Raw genomic sequence first — 18,637 nt, forward strand, 5'->3', positions numbered from 1 at the left:
ACTATTTACTATCTTGGTGTGAAATGGCATTTGAAATGCTTGGATCGAGGGTTTACTATTTACTATCTATGGTTTTGAGAAAATATCATGGCTTAGCATGAATAGAACTAAGAGCCAAATCGTGATATTTATTGATCCCGCGTATGATGCCCAACGAATAGCACCAAATATCTTTGATTGTGAAGTGGGCTCCTTACCACTCAAATACTTGGGGCATCTGTAAAATAAAAGAACACAGTAAAGAAGCAAAGAAGAAGACTTTACGTGGTTCAGCCAGTATGGCTTACATCCACGGTACAACCAGAGAGAATCTTTTTTCATATATAGAACAACAAATACAAAGGGCTTAATATAGCCCAGCCATAAGAGGCGATAAGCATAAAGAAAAGGAAAGCTAATCTTTCCAAAAAGGAGAAAAGGAAAGCAGCTCATGTTGCACAAGGAAAGACAAACTTAACACTCCCCCTCAAGTGGGGAATGTATATCAAAACAACCCCACTTGTTCAAAATGATTTTAAATTGAGCACAACTTAATCCCTTAGTGAGAGCATCGGCAAGCTGATCTTGACTCTTGGTAAATGGAGTACATATTTCTCCTTTTTGAATTTTTTCTCTAATGTAGTGGCAGTCAATCTCGATGTGCTTCGTTCTTTCATGAAAAACTGGATTGGCAGCAATATGAATAGCAGACTTGTTATCACAATACATATTTATTGGCAATTCAATGCTAACTCCTAATTCAGTGAGAAGAGACTTGGTCCATATCAATTCACAAGTAGTAGAGGCCATTGCATGATATTCGGACTCAGCGCTGGATCTTGAAACCGTGTTTTGTTTTTTGCTTTTCCAACAAGTAATATTTCCTCCAACAAAAATACAATATCCTGTGGTAGACTTTCTGTCTGAAGATCCTGCCCAGTCGGCATCAGAATAGCCTTCAATTTTATGATGGTTATTTTTGGTATAGAGGATACCTTGCCCAGAACTACTTTTGATGTATCTGAGAATACGATCAATAGCGTTGACATGGCATGGCTTTGGATCATGCATGTATTGGCTAATAACGCTGACAGCATAAGCAAGATCAGGTCTTGTCATAGTAAGATATATAAGCTTTCGTACCAGCCTCTGAAATTGTTCAACATCTCTTTTTGAAAGACTTTCTTCATCAGTATCGAACCTAACATTAGTCTCAATAGGAGTATCGACAGGCTTAGATCCAGTTTTACCTGTTTCTTTGAGAAGATCCAAGGCATATTTTCTTTGAGATAGAAAGATTCCCCTTTTTGAGTAGGCAACTTCTATTCCAAGAAAGTACCTCAATTTTCCTAAGTCTTTAATATCAAAGGCTTCATGAAGGTACCTCTTGGTATTGAGAATTTCATCCTCATCATTTCCTGTTATTATAATATCATCAACATATACCAATACAACAGTGAGATTGTGACGATTTTTAAGAACAAAGAGAGAATTATCAGAAATACACCTTTTGAAACTTTTTTTCTCAAGAGCAAGACTGAGTTTAAGATACCAAGCTCGTGGAGATTGTTTTAACCCATAGATAGCCTTTTTTAATTTGCAAGCAAGTTCTGGATTTCCTTCTTGGGGGTGTCCAGGAGGTAACTGCATATAAACTTCTTCTTCTAGATCTCCTTGAAGAAAAACATTTTTAACATCAAGCTGAAACATTTTTCAATTATAATTGCAAGCCACAGACAAAAGAATCCGAAGACTATTCATTTTGGCCACTGGGGCAAACGTTTCTTCATAATCAACACCATAAGTTTGAGTAAATCCCTTGGCTACTAGGCGAGCCTTAAAGCGCTCTATAGTACCATCACTCTTATATTTTGTTTTATATACCCATCGACATCCTACAGCCTTTTTATCTTTGGGTAGCTTGCAGATTTCCCAAGTTTCATTTTTATTCAAGGCATATAATTCTTCCATCGTAGCTTTAATCCAAACATCTTGACTTTTTGCCTCATTAAAAGTGCTAGGTTCTTGCACAATAGAACTAAGAAAAGCAACATACCTTTTTGAGAGATTGTTGTAGCTAATGCATTTTTCAATAGGATGCTCAGTTGTCATGTAAGTGACAAAATCTCTAAGATAGCTTGGTGGCCTAATAGTCCTCTCAGATCTTCTTATAGATTGCTCTTCCGACTGATTTAATGAGTCACTTGGCTGGGTGGCTTGGATATCACTTGGCTGAGTATGAGTTATAGCTTCAGTGTTGCTAGCTTCAACAGGTATCACATCATCAAAAGGGCTTGGCTGAGTATGTGGCTGAGTGTGAGTTATAGCTTCAGTGTTGCTATCTTCAACATGTATCACATCATCAAAAGAGCTAACATTAGGAAGGACAATAGAATCAAATATATTTTTCTCCCCCTGATGAAGTTTTTTGGTTTCATCAAAGTTTTCTGAAAAATAGGGAGCAACTTCATCAAAACTAACATCTCTAGAGATATATAAACGACTATGAGTAACATCATAGCATTTATATCCTTTCTTGGACGAAGAATATCCTAAAAACAGGCACTTAATAGCATGGGGAGTCAATTTGTCCTTTTCATATGGGCTGGTGGATACAAACACAGAACAACCAAAAGTCTTAAGATGACTAAGACTCAATTTCCTTCCTTTGAGAATTTCCATCGGAGATTTTCCATTAAGACGTTTACTATGGAGCCTGTTGATTAGATAACATGCAGTAAGAACAACATCACTCCAGTAGTATTTAGGAACATTCATTTGAAAAAGTAAGGCTCGAGTTTTTTCCAACAAATGCCTATTTTTCCGTTCGGCGACTCCATTTTGTTGAGGTGTCCCAACACAAGAAAATTGATGGTCAATACCATTTTCTTTTGCAAAAAACTCAAAGAACTGATTTTTAAATTCAGTTCCATTATCAGACCGAATAGCTTTAATCTTGGCCCCATATTGAGTCTCAACAAACCTATAAAACTCCCTGAATTTAGAAAGCACTTCATTTTTGGTTTTCAACAAGAAAATCCAAGTAAGTTTGGAGAAATCATCTATAAAAGTGACGTAGTATCGAAAACCAGAATATGAATCAATAGGGGCTGGTCCCCACACATCAGAATGAATCAATTCAAACATGCAAGAAGAAACAGTCTCTGAAGTAGAAAAAGGACGACGTGATAATTTTGCAAGTCTACAAATATCACAATTATTGCAATCAAACTTATGACCAAAAAATAAGCTTTCAAGAGCATAATTGGATGGATGTCCAAGACGAAGATGCCATAATTTACTCTCTTCTCCCCTTGACATGAACGCTCTACAGTTTTGCTCAAGAATATAAAGCCCATGAACTTTTTTTCCTTCACCAATCGTCCTCCTCGTCTTGCGGTCCTGAAATAAAACATTAGTTGAAGAAAAGGTGACAGTACAATCGAAGTCTTCAACTATTCTGGCAACAGACAACAAGTTTGATGTAAACTGAGGAATGTAAAGAACTTTGGAAATAGTCTGATTGTTAAAAAAGTGGATTTTTCCAATCCCTTCCACTTGAACGACTTTTCCATTAGCAACAGTAACAAGTCTCTTTCCATGATCATAACTGAAATCTTCAAGAAGAGAAACATTTTTTGCAATATGTTCTGAAGCTCCACTATCAATTATCCAGGTGTCATAAGAGTTAGAAGGCATACCTTTATTTGTAGAGCTTATGGCAGAATGGGAGAAAGCAGTTTCGGTCTGACCATCTTTTAGAGATTGGAGAATATCAAAGATCTTGTCTAAAGACCGAGTGTTATCAGATCTTTGTTCTATAGCAGCATGCACCAGTTTTTGCTTTTCAGTGCCAGGTCGACCATGAAGAACCCAACATCTCTCACGAGAGTGTCCCTCTTTTTTGCAATGAATGCAAAACCATTTCTTGTTTTTAGCCTTTCCACGATCATCAAGAGTTTTCAAGGCTTCTGTTTTAACACTGAAGGCAGTTTTATCAGGAGTTTCAATCCTGCTGACATGGTTCATAACCTTCCTTCTGGATTCTTCTCTCATAAGAGTAGCAAAGACAGAGTTTAATAAAGGAAGCTCAGAATTCATAAGGAACTGGCTTCTCATTTGTTCAAAATCAGATCCAAGGCCAGCGAGTAATTGAAAAATGCGTTCTTGCTCTTTGGCTTTATGGAGAAGCCTAACATCAGTGATAGTGGGAGAATAGGAGTCCAATTCATCCCACATCATACGCATTTTACTAAAGTACTCACTAAGAGGAAGATCACCCTTTTTAAAATCATGTATGTCTTGAGATAATTGATATATTCGGGCAATATTATATTGTTCTCCATACAATTCACTAGTTGACCGCCAAACATCTTCAGCATTATTAAGAAACAAAAAACCTTCAACAATTTTTGGTTCCATAGAGTTAAGTAACCATGACATAACTAAGTCATTATTGGATTTCCATTCATCATATTTTGAATCTAAGGTACCGGGATTAGTGATCTTCCCATTTATAAAGCCAAGTTTAGATTTGCCACTCAAATAGAGTGAAACGGCTTTAGACCAAGCAATGTAGTTTGTCCCATTTAATAATATAGAAGTGATTTTGGAGCTAGGGCTGACCTGTTCGTGCACAAAAACAATTGTGCTGGATGAAGACTGACTAGGATTTTCATAGTGTCGATCCGCCATGATAAAAAAAAAATGACAACCCCTCTAACTAATCTGACAAGCTTCAACCCTTCTAACTGATCTGATAAATTTCAGCAATATGAACCCACTATTCGGACAATACTGGTAGCAAAAAAAACAGGCGACTATTCTTGAATATGCAGCAGCGAACTCCGAAGAGGCAAACACAAACAGGGAATGCAGCAGCAACTCTGGCTGAAAGCATCAATCAGAAATCTGCAGAGATCTTTTGAAACACAAAAGAAGCGTGACTGCCTTCTCTCATTCAGCAACCTGTAATCAGATCTGGGTGCTGGAAGGCATCAGCAATCAACAAAAAAGAATCCGCAGAAGTGTCTGCTATCAGATCCGGATGCTGGAAGGTCTCCACAATGATGATCTGGAATAGCAGCATATCACCCAAACGTGCAGGAATCCTGAGAGCTTTGATACCATGTAAAATAAAAGAACACAGCAAAGAAGCAAAGAAGAAGACTTTACGTGGTTCATCCAGTATGGCTTACATCCACGGTACAACCAGAGAGAATCCTTTTTCATATATAGAACAACAAATACAAAGGGCTTAATATAGCCCAGCCATAAGAGGCGATAAGCATAAAGAAAAGGAAAGCTAATCTTTCCAAAAAGGAGAAAAGGAAAGCAGCTCAGGTTGCACAAGGAAAGACAAACTTAACAGCATCCCTTACATTTGGGGATTTCAAGAGAATTTCATTAGAGTCGGGTTGAGAACTTGGTTCGAGAAAAGACCCAAATATGTGCATCCCACCTCCTATCAAGGGCGGGAAGGGTCAATCTTGTGTGTTTTAATATTTCATGTATGGTGTTGCACTTTCTTCAAGTTTTCAAAATTCCATACAAGGTCGTGAAACACATTGCCAACATTTTTCAACACTTTATTTGGAATGGGAAACTCGATGTCCGATCCAAAGCAAAAGTGGTTTGGGACTCCATTTCCCAACCTCTTGAAGTTAGAGGGTTGGGCATTCACAATATGAGTAGATTTAACTCAGCTCTCTTGGCAAAATGGATTTAAAAAATTTGCACAAAAGATGGTAAAATTGCAAAAGATTTTTGCAGAAAAATATGACCTTCATGGTTGGCATTAGCTATGGTCTGAAAATTATTAAGTGGTGGCAGGGATCCAGTATTTGGAAGGGATGGGTTGCAACCATCGAAGATTTCTACCATTAAAGTCAGTGATGATAGGGAAATACTTTTTTGGCATGACAAATGGCAGAATGACCAGATACTCAAAGATGCATTTTCCGACCTCTATGGCACGGTTGGGGAAAAGTATAGTTTAATCATGGATGTATGGTCTCCACAAGAAAATTCGTGAAACATTGTTTTGAGAAGGCAACACTTTGAGCTTGTTTTTCAGCAATGGAATTCACTTATGGGTACGCTCTCAAATGTTTCCCTATTGCACAATGAGAACAAGTTTAGACAGACTCTTTCGCGGGATGGCATTTTCACTGCATCCTCGTTCTATAGAGCATCATTATCCAACCCCACGCAAACATGGTAAGGAATTAGGAGTTAAAAGCGTGAATCCTTCAAGGATTTACAATTGTTTCCAAAGAAGAGAATTTATAAAACTTCCTGGAAAATCATTTTCATTGAAATCCGACATTTGTACTTTTTCAACTCCTTGCAAATCCCTCCAAGTACCTTTCTCCCAAACAGAGTGGTAAATCCCTGCCCTCGATCTAGGGGTGTCAATGATTGGGGTTAGACCTGAACCCCACCCATACCGAACCCTATAAGGTCAGGGTTTGGTGATAAATAAGAAGGCCAGATTAGAATCTAGGCTCCAATTAATATATGAATTTGGGTATGATTCATGAAATTTCATACCATACCCGATCCGACTTGAGTTCCAATTAAGATCCACAAATTTTCAATGTAAAAATGATAAATTTTTATTTTATTTTATTGGGTATGATCCGGGCCCGGTTTATGTAATTCTTATAAGATCTAGGTATGGTTTCTTTTATGGTAGGTCCGATTAGACTGGGTCTGGACCAGGTAGCATCATCTCAAATCGGGTTTGAGTCTGGTTTTACCTGAGTCTGAACCAAAACCGACCTGTTGACACCCGGATCTCCACTCTCCACGGGATGGTTTCGGACTAAACATCCACGGATCTAAGATCCAAGGGTCTCTGATCGTTTAAGTAAATGAAATCTGATCCGATGCTCTCAATGGCACGCAATAGCTCCGTGGGCTGTTCTCTCTCTCTCTCATTCGGTTTTAGGGGCTCAAGGCAATGGAAGGCGGATGAGGCTCTACGGAGGAGGAGGACGCAACAGAATCGAGGTTCTGCGTGCGGAGGTTGGAGGCTTCCGACTACAAGAAGGGATTCATGGATCTCCTTGCTCAGCTCACCGTCTGCCCGCCCATCTCGCCCGAGGAGTTCCGCGCCCGCTTCGACGAGCTCTGAGCCCTCCGCAACGACCACGTCGTCTGTGTTGTGGAGGATGCTTCATCAGGTAGGGTCGTGGCGACGGGCAGCGTCTTCGTGGAGTAAAAGTTCCTTCTCGGCTGCGGCAAGGTCGGCCACATCAAGGACGTCGTCGTCCACTCGGCCGCCCGCGGGTTCGGCCTCGGCCGGAGGGTCGTCCGCTTCCTCTCGGACCACGCCCGCTCCGCCAGTTGCTAGAAGGTCATCCTGGACTGCAGCCCCGACAACAGAGGGTTCTAGGAGCGCTGCGGGTTCCGCCACAAGGAGCTCCAGATGACCATGTACTTCGATCGGCATTCGCCCTCTTAGCTGTTCTGCTCTACGCCCTCTTTTTCTCTTTGAATTCACTATGAAGGCTAAGCCTACTAAAATGGTAAATAAACTGTGCTGAAGACATCTGTAAGGATTCTTTGGGAAGAAAGTTCTTAGAGGTAATGCATTTTTCAAAAGAATAATCGGGAAACAGGGGAATGAAGTTCTCAGAGGTGATTGCATTTTACAAAGTATTTTCTTGACTGTAACATGATTTACCATAAAGTTCTCGATCTTCTAGTCAAGCTGCCACAATGTCTTTTGTTTTTCATTCTCAGACTCATTTAAGCTGCAAATCATGGTTCCTGATAAAAAAAATCCCCAGATCATCAATCACGCAACTTTTCCTAAACAAAACATACCTAAACCTACCAAAGTTTTGCAAACACAAAGACCAATCAAGAATTCACAAAGTAATTCAAGCTGGTTACAATAACTATTCCCGGATCAATTTCATGCGTCGAAAGAAATCAAACTAAAACCAAAAATAGATCAAAGCATATCAAACAACATCAACAAACAAGACTTCTGATTCGCTTGAAGCATGAGAAAAACGCTATAGAATAAGATTATGCTCCCAGTTTGGTACATAGACTGCTGAGCACCAAACACTAATCAAATTGCAGCTCATCATTCAGAGATAAACTCAACAAACCCCAAATGAACCATCCAAAAGAAAAATTCCAAATCACAAAACAGCTACAAATCATACTACCATTCCACCAAGACCTTTAGCAGTGTTCAAAAAAGTGCCACTAAAGCCATTTGGGTGGAAAAACTTATCATTTTAATGAGTTTACCATTTTTTTTGTGCTGGACATCCATCAAGCAAGCAATGAACGACCAACATGTTCAAGTAGGTGTTCAAGCACCTACTCACTACTATATATATATAAGGAGAGACAGAGGTGCTTCTATTGTGATATTGAACCACCATAACTTAAGGTCCACGTCACGTGGATACAGCTGCGGATACCAAAGTCATTTTCATGAAGTTTTCATTATGACTAATATTGAAGGAGATATGATGGCCAAATATAGTCTGTGTGACAAAGCTTACAGTGGCATACCTTTGATTTACATAGATTTAATCTCAAAAAAACAAAAACTAACCTTTGGATCATGTTTAGCATGTTCTATTTTTCACGTGTTAAAGTTGACTTGAATATGGTTTTCATTCGCATTTCTAAATCATCCTTAGTTGGTTTTTCACAATTTCAAAAATAAAACCTAGTCGTGTATTAGGCATGATGAAACCACTACAAAACAAACCATGTTAAAACACATCTATATTGTTCTAACCAGGGACAGAGCCACGTTAGTAACCCAAAATTTTTCCCAATGGTTCAAGGTGTACCCACCCTGACCCAGTGAAAGGCTGGGTCAGGGTGGGCACCACCAGAACCCAACGCCTTTAAGCATGGGCCATCCCCAACCCCGACTCTCTCCCTCTCTCTCAAAGGTTGAATCTCAGTCATTCTTTTATGATGTGTGTTTTTTTTCTCAAATAGAGTTCTGAAGATCATCGAGGAAGAATTTGTTGTGCCTCGCATGAATGTAATTCATGGTTTTTTTTTTGTGTGTTTTTTGGGTTTAATCGGATTTTGGGTTGTGGGTATTGTTAATTATTGCATGTATTGTTGTCTTGGGTATTTCTGGTGGTGATGATAGGGTTAGGTCTATGTGTATGGGCTTACTGTTGGGGAAAGTCTTCTATATTGACTGATTCCAAAGAGAATAGGTTGGAGTTTCCCTCTTGTTTTTTCTGTTCTCTTTTTGGTGGTTAATTGATTTTCACTACTTAGTCTGTTATTTGGTCACTGTTGTAGTTAGTTTCTTAATTGTTGGAGAGAAGCAAATGGAGTGAGAAATTTTGGTACACTGACATCCTCACTTAGATGGGAAGGCTATATGCCATGATTAAGTTTAATGGAGACTCCAAGCTTATTGTCAGGCTGCCTTATGTTGAAGAGAAGCATAATTGTTGTGTTTTGCATGTTCCCTTTGCATGGGCTCAACAGAATGCCTTTTGGAGCATTAAGTTGCATAAAACACAAAGAGAAAGAAAGCATATGAAAACTTTGCGAGGACCCTTGTGAGTTTTTTTTTTCTCATCTGAATAGGAATCTCAACTAAGTTGACAATTTACTAATCTCAGCACTAGATGACGCATAGCCAAGTATCGTGGTCTATTAGTAAAATGCAATACATGGATAAATGAAGCATTTTACTATACAGAAAACTGAGAGCCCAATACAGCGTAGGAACTATCACTTTGATGATTCAGAGACTTTGCAATTTTGGTCAATTACCTGAGCTTCTTGCTTGAGGGATTGACCTAACATGTAGAAACTAGAACTTTTAGTTGATTGAATCCCAATTGCAGGAGAAAATCAAGAGATTAAAATATGTTGTTATAACATGGGGATCAAGTTGTATCTTGAGCACAAAAAGACAGATAATGGATGAGAATGAATTTGAGGAAGTGTCTCTTATAAAAAAAAATTGTTCCTATACCAAGATGCATGTGAGCAATGAATATTTCCCCTAACAGTTTGAGTTTTGCCTCCTTTTTAGTTATTGACCTGCTGACAGAGAGAAACATTAAAGATAAATTTTTTAAAAGTTTATCATTTGACAAGTATTCTTATGTGATCATTCCCTTGATCTATTGATCTATGTGAATTGGTATTGATGCAATAGGTAAATCTTAAGGTGCATACGAATATAATGTAACAATATACTTTACTTTATTGCACATGTTCCTTTTACTGTATGTTTGTGCCTACCTAGTTTAGATCCTTGGATCCGCCCCTAGTTCTAACATTTAGTGGCCAGATCCATCCAAAGAAGAATGTGTACCACCACATGGTACAAAACCACAATATATTTTCATATTATGGGCTATTTTTAAGCCATGTTGATCTTCATGAATTGTGACATAATGACTTTTCACCATTTTGGAAGCCGAATTTATGAAATACAATGAAGGCTAAGCCTACTAAAATGGTAAATAAACTGTGCTGAAGACATCTGTAAGGATTCTTTGGGAATAAAGTTCTTAGAGGTAATGCATTTTTCAAAAGAATAATCGGGAAGCGGGGGAATGAAGTTCTCAGAGGTGATTGCATTTTACAAAGTATTTTCTTGACAGTAACATGATTTACCATAAAGTTCTCGATCCTCTCGTCAAGCTGCCACAATGTCTTTTGTTTGTCATTCTCAGACTCATTTAAGCTGCAAAGCATGGTTCCTGATAAAACAAATCCCCAGATCATCAATCACGCAACTTTTCCTAAACAAAACATATCTAAACCTACCAAAGTTTTGCAAACACAAAGACCAATCAAGAATTCACAAAGTAATTCAAGCTGGTTACAATAACTATTCCCGGATCAATTTCATGCGTCGAAAGAAATCAAACTAAAACCAAAAATAGATCAAAGCATATCAAACAACATCGACAAACAAGACTTCCGATTCGCTTGAAACATGAGGAAAACGCTATAGAATAAGATTCTGCTCCCAGTTTGGTACATAGACTGCAGAGCACCAAACACTAGTCAAATTGCAGTTCATCATTCAGAGATAAACTCAGCAAACCCCAAATGAACCATTCAAAAGAAAATTCCAAAACACAAAACAACTACAAATCAGACTACCATTCCACCAGCAAAATCAGATCCCAATTTCTACCATTTTTTCCCATTCAAAAGAATCAAAACCAAGAAAAGTTAGAACATCGTTCTACCAGTTACTCAAAAAAAACACACACAATTAAAACAAAGATAAAAAGGGGTTCAACCTGTGCACTTAAGCGTGAATGAAAGACGCAGAAGCAAAAACGAAAGACCCTGAATTGTGAGTTGCCGAGCCACCAAACAGACATCAAATTCAAAGAGAAAAAAAGTGGGGAGGGCGTAGAGCAGAACAGCTAAGAGGGCGAATGCCGATCGATGTACATGGTCATCTGGAGCTCCTTGTGGCGGAACCCGCAGCGCTCGTAGAACCCTCTGTTATCGGGGCTGCAGTCCAGGATGACCTTGTAGCAGCTGGCGGAGCGGGCGTGGTCCGAGAGGAAGCGGACGACCCCCCGGCCGAGGCCGAACCCGCGGGCGACCGAGTGGACGACGACGTCCTCGATGTGGCCGACCTTGCCGCAGTCGCGAAGGAATTTTCGCTCCACGAAGACGCTGCCCGTCGCCACGACCCTGCCCGATGAAGCGTCCACAACACAGACGACGTGGTCGTCGCCGAGGGCGCGGAGCTCGTCGAAGCGGGCGGGGAACTCCTCGGGCGAGATGGGCGGGCAGACAGTGAGCTGAGCAAGGAGATCCATGAAGCCCTTCTCGTAGTCGGAAGCCTCCAACCTTCGCACGTAGAACCTCGATTCCGCTGCGTCCTCTTCCTCCTCCTTCCATTGCCTTAAGCCCCTAAAACCGAATGAGAGAGAGAGATAGAGAACAACCCACAGAGATATTGCGTGCCTTTGAGAGCATCAGATCAGATTTCATTTACTTAAACGATCAGAGACCCTTGGATCTTAGATCCGTGGATGTTTAGTCTGAAACCATCCCGTGGAGAGTGGAGATCCGGGTGTCAACGGGTCGGGTTTGGTTCGGACTCAGGTAAAACCAGACTCAAACCCGATTTGAGATGATGCTATCTGGTCCAGACCCAGTCTAATCGGACCTACCGTAAAAGAAACCATACCTGGATCTGATAAGAATTACATAAACCGGACCCAGATCATACCCAATAAAATAAAATAAAAAATTATCATTTTTACATTGAAAATTTGTGGATCTTAGTTGGAACTCAAGTTGGGTCGGGTATGGTATGAAATTTCACGAATCATACCCAAATCCATATATTAATTGGACCCCATATTTTAATCTTGCCTTCTTATTTATCACCAAACCCTGACCTTATAGGGTTCGGTATGGGTCGAGTTCAGGTCCAACCCCAATCATTGACACCCCTAGATCCGGGGCAGGGATTTACCACTCTGTTTGGGAGAAAGGTACTTGGAGGGATTTGCAAGGAGTTGAAAAAGTACAAATGTCGGATTTCCATGAAGTTTTATAAATTCTCTTCTTTGGAAACAATTGTAAATCCTTGAAGAACTCACGCTTTTAACTCCTAATTCCTTACCATGTTTGGAGAACAATTTGATTAAAGTCTACAATAAAAAATTAAGCATTCACCTTCAATAAAAAATAAAATGCCTAAAAAATAGTGCTAAATGCACAAGTGCAATTAAAAGTTGAATTGAAAATTTAATTAAATTTATTGAAATATAAAAATTAAGCATACTAAAATAACTAACCAAAAAATAAGAATATAAATAAAAGCTAATGAAAGACTACCAATGGTGTGTGTGACCACCTGTTTAAACAACACATAAACCTGTTGGAAAAAAAGGAGTCAAAATATCATGTTAATACACAATATTTTGGTAGTTCAAAATGATGATATTCTGAAAAATATATTGCTACTTTTCACGTGTAATACCTCCACTTGCACAATCACATCTAAGTTAGACAGGGCAACATGAACATTTAAAAAAGTTGTGTGAAACGCAAGAACAATTATTTAATTTTACACAAACGGACAAATCAAGCACCTAGCAAAGGATGGCAGTCACGGAGGAAATGGTTCCCCACCCCGCCTCGCCCCATTTGGACCGAGGATGGAGGACATGAAACGGAGATGGAGGCAGGAATGGAGGTCAAAATCAAAACCCATGCGGGGATGGACTTACGCTTTCTTCAGCCCTATCCTCATTCATATCCCCGCCCCACCCTCAATCCTTCTTTAGGAATGACAATAGACCAAGGGAAAATGGGGGTCCGCCTCACCCCATTTGGACTGGAGATGGAGGACATGAAATGGGGATTGTAATAACCCAAAATTTTGAGTAATTTTCATGCATATTGAGTTCGAGATCCATTATCGGATCCAAAAGAATATAATTAAAAAGTATTGGGTAATTGGGGCTGGACCCAAATAAAGCATACTATGGATCCATCGATCCATTTTTTTGACCCGGATCCATTTGTGGATCTGTCAAATGGCTGCCAACTCGGATCCACATTAGAGTGGATCCATAACTTATTACTGACCCGGATCCACGTCAGAGTGGATCCGATACAGTGGCACCGCGGGTCTCGGGACCCGGACCTGGCTCGATATTAATAAAGCATCGCATGAGCACGATTCTTGTGAAAATGTAAACCAAGAACTCGAGAAGGGGGAGGGTTGCAGCAAGATCTCGCTACCGCAGTTCTTGGAGGGAAGGGGAAAGGGTTTCGAAGTCGTTAAAAGGGGGATTCGTGGGAAGAGTCTCACCTCTCATATCTCACTTCTCTTGTCTCCCTGTCGTCTCTTTCCTCTCACATTGCCGGAGCATCCCTTTCATCGCTGCTGGTCATCCATCGACGCCGACCACCTGCAGCCACCTTCTCCAATCGCCAGCAACCGTTCTTCCGCCAAGAGAGGTAGGATTCTGCCTTTTCTTGATAGCTATGGATTGAATTAGTCTGTGGTTGGGTCGGTCAAGGGGGAACCTGATTCCTTTCACCTGCCAAGCCTTTTAATATGTTCTTCATTACATTCTTGCTTGACAGTGGGATATCTTGTAGGGGAGACGATAGAGTTTGGAGGTTTCCTATTTTGGGGTTACGGTATGGATAACAATTGATTTGGGGGTTTATATCAAACCTAGTCCGAAAACCTCAAATCTACGATTTGGGGGTTTCAGATTTTTGTTTTATAGAGGGGATTTACATACGGTCATCAAGGGGTTTTGAGTGTTACTTCGATCTTGCTGTCATGTGTTTCGGTTTGAACTGTGCCAACAACGAATGATGAAATCTGTGTATGTGTCTTGGTTGATTTTTGTATTTGAAATTTCTGTTTAGAGGGTATTAGTATGGTTTCGGCAGACACTGAGTACGAATGTGGATTCTGTGCATCTTTTTCTGAGTTTTCCCTTGCTTTGTAAACCTAATGTTCTATTGTTGGGCAGATGAGTTATTGGGTGTGCTTTTCTCTTGATGGGATCTTGGTAGTTTGGTAGAAATTATCACTCTATGTAGTTTGAAGCTTGAATAATGAGAGTTCACTGTAGTGGTCCTCACTTTTATGCCTGAAACTGTCTCAAAGGTTCTTTGGGAACTTATGCTGGCATATTATCTTTGGAATAAATAAACCGATTGGATGGTGCTTTATATCCTTTTCTAGTTTTTGGTACATGTATGAATCGACATGGATGTCATCATTGTTTTGGTTTAAATTTATCATCAGATGGTATAATGTGATTGGATGGCACTTTCTCATTTATTGTTTTCTTGTCTGTCTGTATGGATTACTTCAGATAATGTGATCATATGGGTTTTCTTGATCCGATTTGTTGTCTTGATCAGATTTATTGTCTTGATCAGATTTGTTTTGTGATCATATGGGTTTTCTTGATCCGATTTGTTTCCTGGATCATATTTATCTTCTTGAGCAGATTGGTTTTTCTTGATTCCTGCATTGGATTCTATATCATCTACAAAGCTGTATGTCTTGATTCTGTTTTGGGCACCTGATTTCATGTGGAAAAATATATAAGTAAACCATGTCTTAGCATTGTGTGCTTTATTGATTGATTAACCGAATATTTCTATTGTTATCTTGTAAACATAATAGGTTTGATGTTACTTCTGAATCTTCTAAACTGTGCCTGAAATGCTATGTATCTCATGTTTTTATTTAGTAATTAGCATGTCTGCCTGACTGCAAGATTGTGGTACAGATGAGTCACTTCACTCTTAGATTTGTCTTACAGGATTCAGACCAGTTCACATCCACTGTAGGCCTTTTCATATGCTGAATAGATAACCGGTTTAGCATATCTTATTCTAACTAATGTACCATGTTATATTTTGATTAGACATTGTTAACAATATTCACCACATTGATTTCATTACAATAATTTGATTTGTTTTCACAGTACTGTTAGTATTGCACTATTATGACTGGTTTTCACAATAATGATCTATTTAAAATAACATGGATTGATTTCATTGTAGCAAGTGAGGGAGGGTTTCACTTGATTACAGCAGCCTTACTATGGGTTTTGCATAAGGTTGTATCAGTTGGTTTGACTCTGTGCTGTATGATAGTGACAATAAAGTACTTGGGTTATATTTTTCCTGAAAGTGGCTAGCTGGAAATGTTGTGATGGGGTTTGATGTAATACCATGTATGGTACTCTGTGTTGTGTTCATATGTATGCACATGTCGCTAGCTTGTGCTATAAAAATGTTCCTGATACGTAGATACACATGATCTATATACTTGTTATAATGATCCTTGATTTCTTATGAAGCTGCATGCATTCCATATTTCCAAATGTCAAGTTAGTTGCCTGTTATGATGTATATGCCTTACTGTTTCAAATGCATGATAAGCCGTACATTCGGAAGATTAGTTGCAAAGTTTTAATGCTCAAATGCCTATTTAGTTGCATATTCGCTTCTACCTGTTAAGCTGTAAATGTTCTAATATTCAATGATAGTTTCCAATTCTTATGATAAATTCTCTATCTCTTTTCGTAGAAAAGGAGTGTGACATATCAAGGAGATGTTGTGTATTGACACTATTTGTTACATATATTTAGATTATGGGAATTGTTTTTCTTTGGTTCATTATGAATTGAAAATATATAAATTTGAACTACTTGTATGCAACCTGTTACCTGGGTCGAGGAATGGGGTTGTTATATTGGTTTCACACATATGATGGTGTATTTAGTGATATATGGATATGTGCTTTGCCTAAGAGGAAAACATATGAGTGGGTTATCCGACGTGGGTACTTGAGTTATTGGCTTGCGTGCTATGTTAATAAGAGTGATGAAAACTTAATTGTAATTATTGTGTGCTTGACTGGTTTAAAAGCACCAGAGCACTCTGAGTGGGATTAAGAAATCAATGTGGAAAAAGTATATGGATGGTTTATATACCTTGGTTAAGTGACAAAGGTTGGGATCTACTCCTATGGTAGTAGGAGGAAGTTGGGGAAATCCCTGAACTTTAGAACAATAATTAAACAATCAAACTAGTTTTTGAGGCTTGCCTTGGAGAGGGTAGGTGGTACAAAACTTCGAGGACTTGTGTTGTGTTTCGAGCATGAAGCGGCTCGTTGGTTCCTGTCCTCGGAGTTAGGGACCAGGACTACCTATGTGTCCTAGGTGGTAATTCCATGTCTTCTGTAGAAGTTAGGGATACATCATGTTTTGAGTTGAGCCCTTGGGAGATTCTCTCGGCTATTGGTCGCTTCCTTGGGGGTTCAGTCTCCGTTAGAATGTCCAGGTTAATAAAATACCTGAAATAATATACTCCCGAACGTTCTCTTCTGAGATGGTCACCTGTGCCCATGTGTACCCACAGGGTAAGATAATTTAAACACAATTTTAGAGCAGTTAGGTATCACAATGAGTAGAACTACTGGAGATATGTGTTTATGTTCTTTAACATGCTTTATATTATGAGTTTGTGATGATATAAGATTATGAAATGTGTAGATACGAGGTAGTTGAACAATTATTTGAAAGTTGTACATGTTAATGCTATGATTGTTGCAATACACATCTCACTTACTTATTAATGTTACACTCTATTATTATTATGACTGTTGCATACCATACCTCTCTTGCTTATTAATGCTATAACTATGCTTTACCTGCTCAGTTATGGTTGTTGTATAACTGTTCACATACTCATGTATATGAATGTTGACTTTTGTTACATAAATTGCTTACTTGTTTAGACATATGTTGAGAATTACCTTTGACACCCACATCACCTGCTAAATTCATAACATACCTGCATTAAAAGTCACTGTTCTCTCTCTCTCATTCGGTTTTAGGGGCTCAAGGCAATGGAAGGCGGAGGAGGCTCTATGGAGGAGGAGGACGCAGCAGAATCGAGGTTCTGCGTCCGGAGGTTGGAGGCTTCCGACTACGAGAAGGGATTCATGGATCTCCTTGCTCAGCTCACCGTCTGCCCACCCATCTCGCCCGAGGAGTTCCACGCCCGCTTCGACGAGCTCCGCGCCCTCGGCGACGACCACGTCGTCTGTGTTGTGGAGGACGCTTCGTCGGGTAGGGTCGTGGCGACAGGCAGCGTCTTCGTGGAGCGAAAGTTCCTTCGCGGCTGCGGCAAGGTCGGCCACATCGAGGACGTCGTCGTACACTCGGCCGCCCGCGGGTTCGGCCTCGGCCGGAGGGTAGTCCGCTTCCTCTCAGACCACGCCCGCTCCGCCAGCTGCTACAAGGTCATACTGGACTGCAGCCCCGACAACAGAGAGTTCTACGAGCGCTGCGGGTTCCGCCACAAGGAGCTCCAGATGACCATGTACTTCGATCGGCATTCACCCTCTTAGCTGTTCTGCTCTACGCCCTCTTTTTCTCTTTGAATTCGATGTCTGTTTGGTGGCTGGGCAACTCACAATTCAGGGTCTTTCGTTTTTGCTTCTGCGTCTTTCATTCACGCTTAAGTGCACAGATTGAACCCCTTTTTATCTTTGTTTTAATTATGTTTTTTTTTGAGTAACTGGTAGAACGATGTTCTAATTTTTCTTGGTTTTGATTCTTTTGAATGGGAAAAAAATGGTAGAAATTGGGATCTGATTTTGCTGGTGGAATGGTAGTATGATTTGTAGCTGTTTTGTGATTTGGAATTTTCTTTTGGATGGTTCATTTGGGGTTTGCTGAGTTTATCTCTGAATGATGAACTGCAATTTGATTAGTGTTTGGTGCTCTGCAGTCTATGTACCAAACTGGGAGCAGAATCTTATTCTATAGCGTTTTTCTCATGTTTCAAGCGAATCAGAAGTCTTGTTTGTCGATGTTGTTTGATATGCTTTGATCTATTTTTGGTTTTAGTTTGATTTCTTTCAACGCATGAAATTGATCCGGGAATAGTTATTGTAAACAGCTTGAATTACTTTGTGAATTCTTGATTGGTCTTTGTGTTTGCAAAACTTTGGTAGGTTTAGGTATGTTTTGTTTAGGAAAAGTTGCGTGATTGATGATCTGGGGATTTGTTTTATCAGGAACCATGATTTGCAGCTTAAATGAGTCTGAGAATGACAAACAAAAGACGTTGTGGCAGCTTGACTAGAGGATCGAGAACT

General features: G+C 39.7%; 2 protein-coding genes and 1 pseudogene across 3 annotated transcripts; 1 reads left to right on the plus strand and 2 right to left on the minus strand.

Annotated features, from left to right (window-relative positions):
• Positions 1-1,692: 1,692 nt before the first annotated feature.
• On the minus strand, positions 1,693-7,077 carry LOC149815868 (uncharacterized). Its single transcript, XM_089990639.1, has 4 exons — positions 7,063-7,077; positions 4,948-5,053; positions 3,282-4,379; positions 1,693-2,426 (listed from the first exon to the last, which is right to left on the minus strand). The coding sequence occupies exons 1-4, from the start codon at positions 7,075-7,077 to the stop codon at positions 1,693-1,695; spliced, it is 1,953 nt and encodes a 650-aa protein (XP_089846765.1).
• Positions 7,078-11,041: 3,964 nt separating this feature from the next.
• LOC149815869 (glucosamine 6-phosphate N-acetyltransferase pseudogene) lies at positions 11,042-13,871 on the minus strand (annotated as a pseudogene). Its single transcript, XR_016428133.1, has 2 exons — positions 13,816-13,871; positions 11,042-11,883 (listed from the first exon to the last, which is right to left on the minus strand). The product of XR_016428133.1 is annotated as a glucosamine 6-phosphate N-acetyltransferase pseudogene (transcript).
• Positions 13,696-18,049, plus strand: LOC149815870 (glucosamine 6-phosphate N-acetyltransferase-like). Its single transcript, XM_089989996.1, has 2 exons — positions 13,696-13,950; positions 17,369-18,049. The coding sequence occupies exon 2, from the start codon at positions 17,381-17,383 to the stop codon at positions 17,882-17,884; it is 504 nt and encodes a 167-aa protein (XP_089846122.1). The 5' UTR covers positions 13,696-13,950; positions 17,369-17,380; the 3' UTR covers positions 17,885-18,049.
• The last annotated feature ends 588 nt before the right edge of the window (positions 18,050-18,637 follow it).

Source organism: Nuphar pumila, chromosome 15, assembly GCF_984573655.1.
Source record: "Nuphar pumila chromosome 15, dmNupPumi1.hap1.1, whole genome shotgun sequence".
Lineage (NCBI taxonomy): Eukaryota > Viridiplantae > Streptophyta > Magnoliopsida > Nymphaeales > Nymphaeaceae > Nuphar > Nuphar pumila.